The 17233-nt window shown below is 32.6% G+C and overlaps 3 protein-coding genes across 4 annotated transcripts in view; 2 read left to right on the forward strand and 1 right to left on the reverse strand.

The window, feature by feature from the left end:
• LOC143190751 (uncharacterized) overlaps positions 1 to 9547 on the reverse strand; it is a 41968-nt gene extending 32421 nt beyond the window's left edge. Inside the window, exon 1 of the mRNA XM_076395303.1 lies at positions 9393 to 9547. The gene's annotated coding sequence lies outside the window, so the exon portion shown is untranslated. The remainder of the gene's footprint in view (positions 1 to 9392) is intronic.
• Positions 9548 to 11074: 1527 nt separating this feature from the next.
• Xbp1 (X box binding protein 1) lies at positions 11075 to 13656 on the forward strand. Of its 2 annotated transcripts, XM_076397367.1 has the most exons (5): positions 11075 to 11327; positions 11379 to 11565; positions 11656 to 11948; positions 12447 to 12482; positions 12983 to 13656. In XM_076397367.1, the coding sequence occupies exons 1-5, from the start codon at positions 11179 to 11181 to the stop codon at positions 13071 to 13073; spliced, it is 756 nt and encodes a 251-aa protein (XP_076253482.1). In that variant the 5' UTR covers positions 11075 to 11178; the 3' UTR covers positions 13074 to 13656. The 2 variants fall into 2 exon arrangements, with proteins under 2 accessions (XP_076253482.1, XP_076253483.1); XM_076397368.1 differs by lacking the exon at positions 12447 to 12482 and having other exon boundaries at positions 11078 to 11327.
• Positions 13657 to 15319: 1663 nt separating this feature from the next.
• On the forward strand, positions 15320 to 17203 carry Ref1 (RNA and export factor binding protein 1). Its single transcript, XM_076395312.1, has 3 exons — positions 15320 to 15842; positions 15958 to 16399; positions 16506 to 17203. The coding sequence occupies exons 1-3, from the start codon at positions 15621 to 15623 to the stop codon at positions 16601 to 16603; spliced, it is 762 nt and encodes a 253-aa protein (XP_076251427.1). The 5' UTR covers positions 15320 to 15620; the 3' UTR covers positions 16604 to 17203.
• The last annotated feature ends 30 nt before the right edge of the window (positions 17204 to 17233 follow it).

Here is a 17233-nt window from a genome sequence, read left to right on the forward strand (position 1 = left end):
ATTAAAGAGATTGATTTATCAGTCAACTATAAAGCCTATTTAGACTTATAGGGTTGCACTAAAACATTAAATCAACTAGTACCGTAAGCAATCTAATGTAAGGTGTAACAAAAAATATGTTATCGATCTGGCAACATTGTATTAAATATATGGTGTTCATTCATCTGTTATTTGCCGCGTTTATGAGATGGTAAATAGATATTCTTTTCGGTCTTGCCCGGTAGTTATAGCGCGCAAAAGTTACTTGACCTGGACCGGTCGTTTTTTCCCCTATCTCATTCGTCCATTACCTATCATTAGCAAACCTAAATATGTTTGGTTAAGTAGGAAATTTATTACATTTATTTATATATTTCAAACGGTACCCCAGGCGTAGTAAATGTCGAACATGGAAAAAATACGCGAATATTCAGTTATGCCATTAATTTCTCACGGGCCTCCATTTTAATATAAAAACAGCATCGACGGTTTTTGCGTCCGTAGATTATGTAGATTGTCGCCCGAGTCGATTTGTTTTTGTTTTTAACAGTAAAAGTCGTTTTGCTATATAGAATGATGTATTTATTGATATACAATAAAAGTTACTGGAACAAAGAAAACTTGGCAACAAACACTAGGCAAGTACCATTTGATCAAGATATAACCAGAAGTCAAGATATCAACCCAGAAGAGTGATAATTTTCATTAATAAGTCTGCTGTAATAAAATATTTGCCATCTGACAATTAATCGGCTCACTGATTCCCGCTAATTTTCAATAAAGTTCGATTAGGTTCAATGGCTGACCTCCCGGAGTGTCCCAGTTTATATCTTGGAAGGTGATCGAAAAGTACTATTGAAAGTATATGGAACATAATGAACGTCATAATAAGGATACCATTGTAAGTAGATATAGAGTGTAATCTGACTCAATTTGTTGATACGTTTCATATTTACCTACCCAAAATAATTAGTATATATGAAAATAACAAGGTACTGATAACAAACTGAAACCGAATAAAACAAACTATATAGACTCAAAATTAAATTAATGACAAATATAAGAGAGATAAGCTTAAACAGTTTGGCCATATCTGTGGAACATGATGAACGTGAAATTTCGGAGCCAATGTATTAATAAACTTATCTGGTCTATAATAAGATAACGAAGGTTATTGAAGACGAAGAAACAAGATTATAATATAAAGAAGCCTGTGATCTTCCAGCTGTGTACAACCATATGATTCATTTTAAGCTAAAGATTAGTATAAAGTATAATAAATATACTTATACATACATACATATATAAATATATTTATATAGAATGTATATTTGATTTGTTATTGTAACGCTTATCCATAGATGTGCCAAACTTTCAAAATTTGAACTTGTATTTAAAGAGATATTTTAGATAAAATATAATTGTATATACAATAACAAACGTGGCACATTTTAGTACGCACGTCAGGTCTCCCTATGATTAGACTCTTATTAAAAATTCGATTAATCAATATAAATAATTTAATCTAATTGTTAAATTCCATGGTTTGGCAGTTTTTCAGTAACATAAACTGTTAATATTATTGAGTTATTCAGTATAGACGCTAATCATCGAACGTTAAAAATTGTATTTTCAACATTCATTACTTGTGTTGCTTGATTTTGAAATCTGCTGCCGAAGCCCATGAAACACTTTCAGAAACTTATGGTAATACTTTTGGTTTCATGGATTTAAAATTGATGTTAATAACAAATAACAGATTGGAGGACCAAAAAAAGCTTGAAGTTAAATATTAAATATTATTGTGCATATAGTGGGATCACCAAGGGCTAGTTGTATTACGAACTGCTAAAACTGAATGAAACTATTAATGCAGATATCTACCGATGATAACTGAACAAAACTAACGACGTATTATTGCATGACAACATTAAGCCACACATTGCAACTCGAATAAGAAATTCTATGATACCCAGCATACGTACCAGGCGTAGTTCCATTTGATTACCACTTGTTCAGATCAATGCAGCATGACTTGCTTGGAAAATGTATCAATGAATGAGTCCTTGCCAAACCAACATCAATATTGCGACAAGCTATCGCCACGTTGCCAGAACGATGAGAAAAAGTTGTAAATAGTTATGGAAAATATATTGATGAATATATATGGTATCAATTTTCCTCAATAAATGCCTTAAAGGTAAAAAAACGTTCAGAATACCTACAAGCACATAATAAAACAGATAACTCTAGTATCTAGTTTTAGTAATTTTTAATTGGATTTGCTAAAAATATGTTAAACCGTATATAAAAAAAAATATGTGGAAACCTCTCGATCGATAAAATAGATGCCTCTGTTCTGAAAATAAAAGAAAATTCTCCATAATAATAATAGAAAAAATCGATTCTGGCTTCAGAATGATAAATCTGAGAAATCAATAAATTATTAAACAGACCAACCGCCCTGTAGGAAATAAAGTTGGATGAACATAAACACTTGTTCATCCCCAACTCAATCTCTTGGTTCGTTTACGAATAAATTAAAAATGCGTATATAGCCGTAGTTTGAATCCGATATCAATAACATTATTAACTATTTTACATTTTTATTTATTAGCGCACGTCTCCATCTAAGAAAGAAAGTCACATTTAAGTGCCTTTTCCTCTTCAGTAATAGATCCAACCTTCTGAACCAACAGACACAGGGCAAGACTACCACTTTCTCGGTTATTGATTCAGATTACTTGGAGGAATTCATCACAGTATTTCTGCAATGTAAACTATTTGCTGCATCTTAGGTTATAATCACGGTAACAATTGGAAACTATGACAAACTTCTACCTACTTAAATGTCTATACGGCATTTTACTGTTATTGTATCACAACAAAAAGAGACCTTGGATAGATTTGATACGTGAACATGGGTTGTCGTCAGAAAGCATCACAACGGATGACAAATAAAGAATTGAAAATCTTGCAATTTATACAAAATTAAGAAAAATATGAAGTAATATCTGGAAGTAACAGGAAAAGCAGAATTTATTGTTTGCAGTTTTGTTGTTTTTGCGGCCAGAGGATGCAAAAAAATTCAATAAGAGAGTACAAAATATTTGGCTATTGCTGTAATTAAAAAAATGTAAATGATGAGTTTATGTTGGTCTTGTGGTACAGAATACTTAATAAATTCGATAATGTTACCAAGTTGTTCTGCAAACAAAAAATTTAATATTTCAAATTTAAATTTAATAAATTTAATGTTTCACATTTTTTATTAAAAAAAAATATATAACATGTGGTTCAGATAAAGTGTTTAGTAACAGGTTCGTAGATGCCAAAGAACTAGTATCTTGCTTGAATAGATACGAAACCCAAATATTCAGAAATTCAAACCACGAAAAGTAAAAGAAAATCCTAAGTTAAGATCAGCCAAAATCGAAACGAACATATATAAACCTAACAGAGCCTTCACGTGAATTACAATTTCTGCAAAATTGCTATAAAAATGTGACGTCGTCTGTAATATAACACACAAACATTCAATTATATTATGATAAATAACTTAACTCATTCATTCCCAAAAATTACTATTCCATTACATGTATTATTACCTATACCAATTTTTGTAGCTACAGCTAAGAGGCCATTTTCTAAATAAAAAAAGGAATATTAACGATGTAAAGTGGTCCAGTAGCTTGCTAGTTAGTTAGAGCAGTTAGCTTGCAAGTTAGAAAATTTTGCTATCATTTCTAGAGAGTCTGACTATTCAAAGCAGCTGAATATTGAAAACCTTAACATATATTCTAAAAGTAAAGCTAGAAAAAAATTTTTATTTATGTGGACATTTGTGTAACAAAATTGGACAATCTCAATATATTTTATTGAATGTATTTTTTATAATAATTTGGGATACATGTTTGATATCTTTAACACTGTTATTTCGTTACCGTGCAATAAAAATTTTACTCTCATATGACAGTAAAAATTCCCGTTGATCTGTTTTGTCTGTCAGTAACATATTTTTAAAAAATACCAGTGAAATTAATTAATACACCTGAACCTCACGATAAATTATAAACTCTACCAGCGTTGCAAATGTTATTTATAACTCTCCATTGGACACCGATGTGTAAAACAAATGCAAGTTTATTGGATGTTAGAGGTGGTCAATGAGATGGCTGAAAATGCATACAATTAAGAAAGCGCGCGCGTCTAATATCGAAGAAAAAATGACCGTAAATAAGGATGGTAGCTCGTGTGGGTTGAGATGTTTGATAGCGTCGTAAGCCATCCACTGGTTTCGTTCGTACGGCATCCGATACGAATGTTTAGATAACGCGCCGAAGACATTATTAAGATGCTGCTTTATCCGTAAACAGCCGGTAATAACTACGAGAAATCTCTTTTTTACCTCTCGGTCCTTGTTTATTTAACGCGAGATGAAACCGCATTAATGATACGGACTCCATTCAAATAGTAATCAGACAAATAATTTCAGAAACAATATCAAAACAAAAAATTTATACAAACAAGTAATTTATAATCCATTCAATAACACCCACTGCACGTCCTAGATGACGTCAAATATACTGTCAAATGTAGTTTGTAATGATGATTTTGATCAATGATTTTTCCTTATCATTTTAACCTGCATAAAAAGCGTCGGGACATCTAACCGAATCAATTATTATAATTCGTTTTATGTTAGTAATGGTCGACACTATGTCAAATGTCTACAAAATTCTTCAAACCGCTAGTAATAATAATTGGAGGTTATAACTCGACAAACGCTGTAAACCAAAAGTCCAATTTGATGCGACAATGTACGATATGCTAACGTTCTTGAATTTTGATTATGTGCATTGGCTGTTTTATTGGATGGACTAGGATATGATGGTCTAGGACTAGGATGGTCCGTTCATAGAAAAAATAGAAATTTCACGGTATAGGCCTTGGGGAAATGTTTTGTTTAGTTCAATCAACTGTAGCGCTGCGATCGCAAATTGTGATTGGCTAGTTTAAATTCCTGGTGCCGTCACTAACATGAAATGTGATTGGTCGATCAAATTGTGTGAAATCAGCATTTTCTATGGGCGTCCATTTTTATGTTTGTTGTTTGTAGGTTATGGTTTTTGTTTAGATCACGAAATTTTCGTTTTACGTTGTGCATATTTTCTGTTTTACATTAATTATTATGGAGTAATAATATAAAAATTGATGACAATGCGTCAGTGTAGTAAAAGATGTAGTGTACCGGGGTAAAATTCTACTAGGGAAATTAGACACCTTTTTCCAAAGAATGATCTCGCTCCTTTCCAAAAATAGGTTGATCAAGTAAATAGTAGTAAGTTACCTGGATAAACCACAATGCATGTTGTTATGGACATTTTAGTGAAAAATTTAGAATTATCCTTCCTTCACGAACAGGTATTAGGGTAAATGCATATCCATCATTGGTTTTATCAGGTACATATAAAATTTTCTATCTACTACATGTTTGTTTATATATTGTTTGTTTACAGAAATTCAAAATCTTATGAAAATGTTGGAAGTAATAAAATTCAATTAATCTACCAAGTTGTTCGTATGCTGTCAGTGTGATATCTCTACATAAAGAAGTCTTACAAGAAGGTAACAATTAATATAACTGGATAATTAGTAGTAATAAATACTACTTTTAATTGTAAAATATCCCTAAAATATTTGCAAAACTTTAACTTTTTAGAACAATCAGTGTTCAATCATTTTATAGTAGAGGAACTATATATTTAAATTTGATTGCCTTGTTAAGAAAATATTTGTTATGGTGCCATCAATTAAAAATTTAATTGCTACTTTTAGGGTATTTATTACCTTAAAGAAATCTATTTTGTCTAAATTTACAAATAACTACATTTGTTTAACAAATCTTAACCAAGATTGCTTAAAGAATTTTGTTGGATCTGTTAGAGGTCATGGAGGTAGAAACAGCATCCTTCCCCTAGTATGTTCGAGATATAATTTTTAAAAGGGCTAATCACTTCAATTTTTTCACATTATTCTCCCGGAGAAAATTGTTAAGAAGATGAACATGTTAGATAACTTATATTCTTTTTTAACGGGAGATCTAGTACCACTTGAGGCTGTTAAATCACCAGTTGAGTCTATATTTTCAGTTCCAGAGAATTTTGCTCTGAGGAAAACGAGTCTAATATTGTATTTTAGTCTTATTTCAGGCTATTTAACAAAACTTCTGAAAAAGAGACAACATGCAATATTTGCCTATATTCTATATTAAGTAGTTCCACAGATTAAATACTCTAAAATTTAAATATTTTTAAAAAACACATATATTTTTAGTGTTTCAACTGTCCAATCCATAATGATTTTCAAGACCAAATTTTAAGTTATTATGAGGTGTGATTGTATTTTTGGTTTAATGAAGTTAATGCAATATCAACAGGGAAGGATTTAAAGTTTACCTTCAATATATCAAGATAAGTTAGAACTCTAATAGATCATATAAAATTGATGGCACTAAACATATATGGGAAGGCGTTATAGAAGAATTATAGATATAAATTATAAAGGTAAAGGTAAAGGTAAAGATACAAATTATAGGATTTTATTTTAATAAATTAATTTTAAAATTTAAATTTGATTTTTATTTAAATACTATTGGCCAATAAATGTGACGTCACAAAATAATCAGGGGAAATGGCAGACCAATCAAAGCAAAGTATTTTCCTTACAGGTTTCTACATAACTATTTTAAACTAACCAATCAAATTCGCGTTGTCAGCGCCGCCAATGATTGGACTAAGAGAAACTTTGCCCCACTACTTACCATTGCAGTTGCACACCCCTGGGTCCGTTAGATAAAACAGTGAACTCGCGTCAACTAAATTTATGACGCAATGTTGCCGAATCAACTTTGAGGTTTAGTTAATTTTTTAGTTCTAACTAAGTTATAATTTGAATAAAATAATGAAACAAAAAATGTTATCAAATATGATTTATATTAAATAATAATAAGCAGCAAGTTGAAATTTATGAAGACAAGCAAGGCGTCAAAACAACGTTTGCCTGTTTATAACTTTTAATTATTATCACAAATATTTGATGAATTTTGCAGATGTTTGACAACAAAGCGAATTTTGTAGCCTGATTCGGTTACATGTTCGAACGTATCAGCTAGCACTTTTAACTAGAATCAAATGAGAAGAAAAATATTGTTTAATTTTAAAACAAACTTATACTTACAATACAAGTTTTCAGCCAAGTTTTGAAACCAGCTCAATACAAGTTTTCTAAACACAAAAATGTTCAATTGATAATGACATTGACAAACTGACAATGAAATTTGCTACGAGTTTTGATAATTACGGAATATTTTAAATTTATTACTTACCAATAATTCAAAAAGACAATAAATATTAAATTCTCATACAGAAAGAATCATAAAAAACCAAAGCTAATTCTCTAAAATTTGTTTTTAAATATAAATTAATGAAATCACTTTATATTAATCGTAAAAATAAAAAATGTAGCAGCAAGCATGCTATTAATTTCGGGGGCTCTTATTGAAAAAGTTACTATTATCAACTCTATAACTTAATTTTAAACGGTTTACAACAGATGGTGTTACTGTATATCAAATCGCATCGGGTTCATTTGTAACCATTTCCATTTCCAACTATTTCGTCGAATTGTGAATCAAAAAAATGTACGGCGCCGAAAATGTCTGAATTTTTTTAAAAATATATTTTAAAGTCTTCTTTTACCAACAATGGGTTTATCTGGACTGGACCTACAGTTTAACGTGGGCTCCGAACCACGGTCCTCAGCATTAAGCCTACCGACTGGCGAGTGACCAACTTTAGAAATCATCCCAGAAGACATCCGGTCTTACCCAGCCTGGTTACTGGCGTGACTGGGATCATTTTTCCTTGTCGGGTTTTATACTCTTGCCCAGAACATTCACAAATTTTAAACAATCACAAACATAAATTTACGACCATGCCCCAGCAGGATTCGAACCCGCGGTTATCGCAACAGTAGGAGGACCGTCTTATCGTTTTTATCACTGCGCCACCAAGCCGGCAATGTCTGAATTTGTGCCGAGTAAATCGCATTTGCGGGAAGTTTTACTTTTTACTTGAATATGAAGGAAAAGGCAGCTGAAGGTCATCGAATGTTGTGTGAGGCTTATGGCAACTATGCGCAATCGTTTTCAACATATGAATAGTTTCGAAGAAAGTGGCGATTTTGACATCAAAGGCAAAGAGCGTTCTTGACAGTCAAAAAAAATTAAGAAGAGAATTTGAAAACGTTACTCAATGATGATCCGCGTAAAACGCAGGAAGAATAAGCAGAACTGTTGAGAGTAACACAAGAAACCATTTTCAATAGCTTGAAGAACATGGGAAAATCCACAAGCTTGAATATTTTGTGCCGTATTATTTGAAGCCAAGAGACATTGTAAGGCATTTGGTCATATGTGATATACCGCTTCAACGGCAAAATTATAATGGTTTTTCGCATGATATTGTTACTGGCGATGAAAAGTGGATACGTTACGCTAATCCAAATTTATTATTCCAAGCAAATGCTCTGCATTTTGTGCTAAAACCTAAGATACTATCACTGGGGATTGCTATCGACTACAATTGATGCGTTTGACTCGAACACTGCTCGAAAAACAGCCAACACACACACATACATATACATATTATTTTTTGGCATAACAACGTTTGATCACATGTTACAAAAACGGTGAAAACTTCGAAGCATTATAGTGGGAAGTGTTATCACAACGCCGTATTCTCCAGACTTGCTCCTTTCTTTTTCTGAATACTACTTGTTCCGATATATGAGTCGCGAGCTGTCTGAGCAGCGCTTCACTTCTTATGAAGATACCAAAAAATGGGTCGACTCGTGAATATCCTTAAAAGATATATCGTTCTTTCCAGATGGATCTGAAAGTTACCCGAAAGATAAGAAAGTAGTAAGTACTACCTCTTGATTACACGAGGTATATATGTTATACGTCTAGGCATAGTGGATTTGTTTATATTGGAATAAATGTAAACCCTCAGTATCATTTTATGCTCGTCGTTTGACAGTCGCTATTTTTTTCCATAAAATAAAATAGCTTTTAAAGTAAAGCAAAAGTTTTTATTTTAAATCCTTAACTTTTTATAACTTTTAATAATAAATTATAAATTAAAATTATATCTTGAAATTCTATAACCGTGTTTAAATTTAAAAAAAATGTTACCTATTTATAAATAACGTAATAATACAGGTAAAAATTATAAAAAATTGAATAGAACTATTTTCCATGGAGAATGGAATAATAAACAGAACTATCCAAGAAAAAAAAGTGTTCATATTTAATGCAATTGAGTGTTTAAATAACATGTGTGTGCACTTACCCATCTTAAGAAAATACGTAAGCTTTGCTGGTTTGATCCCTGTCAAAAAAAAACATACAACTAAATAATTAATTAGTGGGGATGGCTGATTGTATAGTGACGGTACCGCACTGCGCGCACTACTCACGCGGTCGACGCATTGCCATCTACTGATCGTGACTACACGCGATTCCCACACTTTGCGGAATCGCCGCACCGGACATGCTATCACGACTTTTTAGCCCAGAAGAGCGTATCTACTCCCCTCCAAACAGATCATCCTTCGAAAAGTCTCAACAATCTTCTAGTAATCCTTATATACTATGTTCATACCATCTAATTAAATTCGAAACACACAAAGTAAAACATCATATTTTCAAGAAAACACCAACGAAACAATCCCATAAGGGTCACAGAATAAACAACTTATCATTAACACTAACTTTCCAAACCCTCAAATAATCAGAATAATTAAAAAAAACATTATATCCATTTGTACTAAAATTAAAACTATCCCTAACAGTATAGCCCTCATCTAACGAAATCTTTCAGTCTTTGTATTAATTCAAAATGCAGAAGAAATAGCCATACACAACAGAATTCTAAGAAAATAATCTTCACTTACAGTGGCCTTGGGTATATTTATAAAGATAAAAAACAAAAATTTTGATCAATATTCTATTACTGTAACTAATATATTTCATCAGACTCTTAATGCGGAAGAAATAAAATTACCATTAGCGTCATCTATAGAGTTACTTTGTACTATTTACAAAATCTTAAAATATTGACATTATTTTATAACACAATTTGAATAAATTATAATTTATATTATATAATTCTAAATATATAGTTATAACACATTAAACAAGAACATATTATCAATTATATACTAGAGATAAAAGACTCAATATGAATAATGTTATAACAACACAGCGTCTAGATAATTAGTTTCATATCTAGATCACAAAGTTACGAAGGGATAACTTGATGATGATATTGATTCAATATTTATGCCTACTTAGTCAAATTAAAATCTTAAATTTTAATCATATCTAAACGAGCTAGGCTTTTAATTGGTTACCCTTATGACATTCGAACAGCAAATTAAGCTGGGACGCGCATTATAAGATAACGGAGACTGTACCGATTGTGATCTGGAAACCCAACCCTTTCGAATCATTAATAATAGTTGGCGTCGCACCGTCAGTTGTCGGTTATTGTTACGGTATTATTGAGTCGATTTTATTAGCGTACGAAGACTTATCCGAAAATGTTCATTATCGATCGATGCCGCCCATCTTCTTAATTTTGCCTTGCCGAAAAAACACCACTTGGTTATTACAGGCCTGGTCCGTTCCCAGGAGGTCGGAGGGTCAGTCCAAGGCTACGCCCCATGACACGCAAACAAATTACCATCCTTTTTTCAAGAATTTTCGCGAAAGCGAAAAAAAGAGACATATTATGAAACTCTGTTTGGTCGTTATATTTTACTGTAATGAATCATAGCCTATTATTGGTGTTTAATTATTTATATTGTCCTATGTTGGCTTTCGGAGAATATCGATTTTTCAATCTCCCGCGAATATCGCTATAATTTCATTGGCTAGCAGCGATAGACTTACTTTTACCAGCCAATACTATTATACCACGGTGGCGGTGATATGAAACGTCACGTACTGCGGATTGTCTATTGCGCCGATTCTAAACAGTTGCATAAGAAATTTCGGTTTGTGAGTATCGTGTATGTTTTAAAGGTCGTAAAAGAATTTTATATAATTAAAGTGCAATAAAAACAAATAACGTAATGATGACAACGCTACCGGTGCCAACAATTCTTAATATATTAAACGACGAAAACAACAATTATATGATGGATCAAAATACGGACACACCTGTAAGGGCCAGGAAAAGACGTCTGGATCATTTATCTTGGGAAGAAAAAATACAGAGAAAGTAGGTGATAAAAATATTTCCTAAATTAATTGTAATGGTTTTTTTCAATAGGAAACTTAAAAACCGAGTAGCAGCCCAAACATCAAGGGATAGGAAGAAAGCAAAATTGGAACAGATGGAAAAGGCTATACAACAATTGTTCTCAAAAAACGAGAAGCTTATATCCGAGTGTGAGCAGCTCAAGGTCACAAATGAAAGATTACAGGCAGAAAATGCAGAGTTAAGAGATCGTCTTCAGGTAAAACAAATATTTAAAATTCTTAAATAGTATTTGAGTTGATGCATCATTTGATAAGTTTGACATTTAATAAATGACGTGTTCATTTAGGGTGTGGAGCAGTGTCAATGTCAAAACCGGCCTGTCGTGTGCAAATCCGAATGTGGATCAACCGAATCCCTCCTTCGACCGAAAGGAACGGGCATGCACACAGCAGCGGCTTTGACCAGCCGGCGCAGAACCATTCTCCTGAAGACAATCCTGACCTGCCTTCTCTACCGGACCTGCTCGACGAACTTGACAGCGAGGCGGTCGATCTCAACGCCCTCGAACAACTCACCCAAACTTTGCTCGAAGACATTGCTCGGGATCTCGAATGTGCTTCGGAAAAAGCAACTCAACAGGTTAGTGGTTGACTGTCGCATTCACCATTAAATAATGATTTTTGTTTCTAACGGTTACGTCAAAAAAATGCGTTTTCAAAATTAAATTGTTTCATGTAATTTGCTTTAATATATAAACATTACATAAGCAGTGCATTAGTATACACTATTTAATGACACTACGTGATTTTTTCAATGTGATCAGCAATTTAGCATTAGTTATATAACAAAAAGGACTATTCTAAATTATTCTTGATGATGTTATGTTATGCAATTAATAATTTTTATAATTTTCTACTTTATAATAAGGAATAATGTTGACGTTATCTAAAATATTTATTAGCTTAATTTTAAAAGTCGTATTTAATACATTTTTAATATCATGCTTTGATTTGCTATTTTACAGTTTTTTTATTTGAGATTTTTTGAATAGTGTATACACGTGCTTTAGCTGAACATCGCTATACAAATATACACCAACCTGTTCAACACTTGGTATTATTATTATTTTTCTTCTAGATGTGTTGACCATAATATAAAGTGTTTTGTTGAAAGGTAAAAATATGACACCTGAAAAATTCTCAATCATTTTGCACCATATTGTGCTCGTATTTATATTTAACACCATATTATATAGAAAATGTAAAGGACATTATTTTAAGCTATTAGGTTATATTATTTAAATGCTACTAGTAAATGTGAATGTAGAATTTTTTTGAGACACATTATTTAAATATGTTGCAATCATTATATCTAACCTTAAACCAATCGCTTAAATTACTTAATAAGAGCATGCCATTTGGAGCTTGTTAGCCATAATTTGAACAATAAGAATTTTAAAAATATATTTAAAGGGTTATCACTTTTAATTATTGAAATAATTATATATAAGGCTTCGTAGAGATACCTTTACATCTCCTTTCACTCACTGAAATATTTGAATCTATAAAATGTAATAACCTTTTAAATCCTGCAATGTTTAGTATGTCTGGCCAAAAACATGTATGTATTATTCCTATTTGGCATTGTTCACCAAGTTGGGTTAATTTTTTTAGGAAACAACAGCCATCTGCTCAGAAAATAAAGTTGGGCAAATGGTGGGGACGACATCAGAAAACTTGGAATCCAGTCGAAGCAAAGTGCTAGACAATAAGAACACTCTGGAACAGGATATTTCAGAGTACCTCCTGCTTCACCACAACTATGCCAAATCGCCAAAGCCAGATACGTCTCGTCCCAGATCTGGAATGAGGAAATTTAAAACCATCCGACCGAAAACAAAAAAACGCATTCAGGTCACCCAGCCAGAAGTTATGTATGGCACATTACAGCCGATAACTATTTTAATCAACGAAGATAGCACGCCACTTAATGAAGTGGTAATCAAGCAAGATAGCCCTCTGGTGGTGGACACAAATCTCCTACCTCTTCCCAAATATGAATCTGGTGTTTTATCACCTATATCAGATCGAGGTTATGAATCAATTGATTCACCTCAAAGCAGCTCTGATATCGACAGTTGGGATCAGAGTGTCTCTGAACTGTTTCCTTCATTGATCTAGACATAAGCATAAGCATTCCTTATTATACTTGATATTAGTTCAATTATTTTTTTACTGTTCGTATTAGTTCTAGGGTGGGACGTACCTGTAATTTAATATATCTTTGAATTTTTGTATATATTGATTGTTTTAGCGATAAATAAACTTACTGTGTGTGAAGTGATAAATTTTGATTTTTATTTTTTGTTTTAGTTATCAATCACTAAATAAAAAATCTAAAAATGCGATTACTCAAAATATTTTTTATTTGGTAGATACATTTAACGAACAATGTATAGTACAGAAAATCTATTAAGATGTTTATTTGACAGAATAAGTTAACATCTTAGTAAAACGGATTTGGATGAATTAAATAGTGTATCCATTTGATTAATCAAATATATAATAGTTTAATAAAAAAATCAATAAAGTAATAATATATTATGGGAGATTCACGTAATGGTCGAAAATCATTACATTAGTATTTAGGTTATTAATTAGTTTGGCAATATATTTGCATTGACTTATATGGCAATAAAAAAATTACATGCCAGCTTGGTGGCGCAGTGGTAAAGGCGGCAGGTTCACCTACTGTTGCGATAGTCGAGGGTTCGAATCCTGCTGGGGCATGGAAGTAAATTTATGTTTGTGATTGTACTAGGCAAGGTTGTAAAATCCGACAAGAAAAATGATCCCAGTCACGCCAGTAACCAGGCTGGGTAAGACCGGATGTCATCTGTGATGATTTCTAAGTTGGTATATATATATATATATATATATATATATATATATATACTATTAACAAAACTGCAACCAGGTACAATTCATAGAGTACCATTGCACGCCATCTGTAAAGGTACAATTGCCTGCGATTATAAAATATGTAAATATTGCTAGATAGTGTTGGGAACTATCGACTGTAGTAATTGACTACTTTTTACTATCGACTGTTTCAGTCGTACTTTTAGTTACTACTTTTGGTTCTACTTGTTTCATTCGACAGATTTTTAACGTTTTGGCTGTATCGTCCTAGCCGCGACCTTGACAAAAATGTACCCAATTTATGTTTACATAGATTTATATGTAATATGTGTAGTTTTATGATTTTTTTGGTAGTTTGCTTGTAAATAAAAATGTATTATATATTAATATTATAGCATTTTAGTACGATAGTTTTCAAGATTGTTAATGTAATAGGATAAAAAATAAAAATTGGGAATGACAAATAGTAAAAAATTTTGACTGTATGGCAACCATACATAATATTTCGATTACTCTCTCGGTTTTTGTTAAAAAATATTTCCGTTCAATATTAAATAAAGCATTTATATCATTTCATTCGGATCATTTTTAATTATGCTATGAATTAGTTCTTTTTCTATGATTAGGTATATGTTCAATTTTTATATAGTATTTATGATTAATGTACAGCTTCAGTTTTTAGGTTTTGTTTAAGTTCTAATGTATTGTCTATATTTATTATAGTATATTATTTGAAAATAGCGATTAACACATTAAAATACAATAAAATAATTGTGGGGTATTTTTCCATCCCATAGAAAAATTACATTGTTTTTCAGATCCACAGAACTAGTATTCCTTTTCTTTTTTAAAGTTAGTTCGTGAAGGAATTTATACATCTCCATCTCGCTTATACTACCGTTGTAAAATATAACCACATATATAATTAACTGCCCCAAAGAATTATCTCCGTCCTTTCCTCTCTTACAATTCGTCTGCCATCACGAATTGAAAAAAACAGTCGAACCGTGTACACTAGTTTTTTGACTATCGACTGTTTTGCGACTATCGACTGTTTTCAGTCGATAGTTCTCAACGCTAATGCTATATTGTGAAAAACTTTTTAAATAATAAGATGGGATTTACAAATAAAAATATATAGGCCTAAAATAAAATACTTTAGTCATTAAATTTCTAGATATATAAGGTTATCAATCCCTCAACCAGTCATAGTTCGAAAATAAACTACTATTCATGTAGCGAGAATTTAGTGCGTAATCTGACATTTCTTCACTTCCTTTTCGACATTGACGGAGTGATCGCCATTTTGTTTTTGTCGTGTACGTGAGGTCGAGCGTCGTCTACTTAACGTTGTTTTTATTTGTTTCTTACCGTTATTAGTACGCGAAAAATGGTCGACAAAGTGGATATGAGCCTTGACGATATTATAAAATCAAACAAACCGGGACGCGGCCGTGGGGGTAGACGGGGTGGCGGAGGTGCCGGTGGCCGAGGCCCCCAGGTCAGCAGAGGCCAACGAAGAGGAGGCGGAAATTTCAGGAGGGGCGGCGGCAGTGCAGGTGTGCAGAGGGGCCGCGGTAGAGGCGGCAGTATCTCGCGCTCCTACACTCGGGTAATGTTTTGACAACCTATTTTACTAATTATTTTGAATTTTGTGAGGGAAAAATGACCAAGGCTGTGCGTCTCGCCGAGGCTTGGCTTAGCTGACAACAGACTTTTTCCTTTAGGGAGACGTGAATGGTGCTTGGAAGCACGATCTGTTTGAGGGCTATGGCCCTCGTAAAGTGGCGGCGGCGCGTGCTGCCGTCCAGGCAACAATGGGGCCCACGAAACTGATGGTTTCGAATTTAGATTTCGGCGTGTCGGATTCCGACATCCAGGAGCTTTTTGCCGAATTCGGGCCCCTGAAAAGTGCCGCCGTACATTATGACAGAACAGGCCGCTCTTTGGGCACAGCAGACGTAATTTTTGAGCGCCGAAATGACGCCATTAAGGCTATGAAACAATACAATGGAGTACCTTTGGATGGAAGAGCCATGAATATTCAGCTCATTACAAATGAAATACCACCCCCACCACGGAGATCCATAGCAGCTGGACTTGGAGGCCCATCAGGCAATAGAAAATTCAGGAGTCCCAGAGGAGCACCTAAAGGCCGGCCCAGTAGAGGTTTGTTATTTATCTTTGCATACAATATATAAGAAGAAAATTTAATTGTTAGATGAGTTTTTATAAGCAGTAAGTTTTATATATTAATTTTATGATTTTATTTCAGGTCGTAGAGGAGGTAACCAGAGAGGTCAACAACGAAAACACATAACACCAGAAGAACTAGATGCAGAATTAGATGCCTACAGCAAGGAGGGAAACTAGAACATATGATCATGTATCAAGGACTGATTATCATCAATCATTTTTTTATGACAATGGTGTTTCAGTTTATTTATTGGATATTAGACGCGCTATATTTCCTCGTTAAAAATAATGTTATATCTTCAGTGAAACCGACAGTGTGTGATTTTTTCTTTTGTTTTGTTCAAATGGAGTGAAATTCAGTTTTAACCAATGATCTATCTAAAGTGTGTCTCGCCAATTCTTCTTTGCGATACCGACTGGTATCATGATGTTTAAGATAACATGTAAATTTTATTAGATATGTTAAGTTAGCAAGGGGACGCTAATTTTACTTAATTGTAATAAATAGATTATTTGATATCCAGTGGATTGTTATATATAAAACCTAGACCCAATTCAAATTTGTATTAAAAGAGTTAATATTTTTCATATGGTATTTAAATAATACTTTTTCTGTGAATTCAGGTTTATTTTAATTTCTGGTAGAAGACATAGAAATTAACAGTGTATTAACCCCATCTTTGTTGTGTTCATTACCATTTTCTAAATCAATAAATTTAATTGTATACTTTAACTAGTAAGATCCCTTAATTTTTAATAAAAATTATATTAAAATAATTTAATATGTATTTTAATTATATATAACAT

This window comes from Rhynchophorus ferrugineus, unplaced genomic scaffold, assembly GCF_030347505.1.
Source record: "Rhynchophorus ferrugineus isolate W39M unplaced genomic scaffold, kcgeb_rfMv2 rfM2, whole genome shotgun sequence".
Lineage (NCBI taxonomy): Eukaryota > Metazoa > Arthropoda > Insecta > Coleoptera > Curculionidae > Rhynchophorus > Rhynchophorus ferrugineus.

What these genes read in the sequence shown, in the direction of transcription:
- Xbp1 (XM_076397367.1), top strand. Translation starts at nt 11,179, where the DNA reads ATGATGACAACGCTACCGGTGCCAACAATTCTTAATATATTAAACGAC. An exon ending in GAAGAAAAAATACAGAGAAA is followed by an intron (nt 11,328 to 11,378) that starts GTAGGTGATAAA and finishes TTTTTTCAATAG; the next exon opens with GAAACTTAAAAACCGAGTAG. An exon ending in CGGAAAAAGCAACTCAACAG is followed by an intron (nt 11,949 to 12,446) that starts GTTAGTGGTTGA and finishes TTTTTCTTCTAG; the next exon opens with ATGTGTTGACCATAATATAA.
- Ref1 (XM_076395312.1), top strand. Translation starts at nt 15,621, where the DNA reads ATGGTCGACAAAGTGGATATGAGCCTTGACGATATTATAAAATCAAAC. An exon ending in TCTCGCGCTCCTACACTCGG is followed by an intron (nt 15,843 to 15,957) that starts GTAATGTTTTGA and finishes TTTTTCCTTTAG; the next exon opens with GGAGACGTGAATGGTGCTTG. An exon ending in TAAAGGCCGGCCCAGTAGAG is followed by an intron (nt 16,400 to 16,505) that starts GTTTGTTATTTA and finishes ATTTTATTTCAG; the next exon opens with GTCGTAGAGGAGGTAACCAG.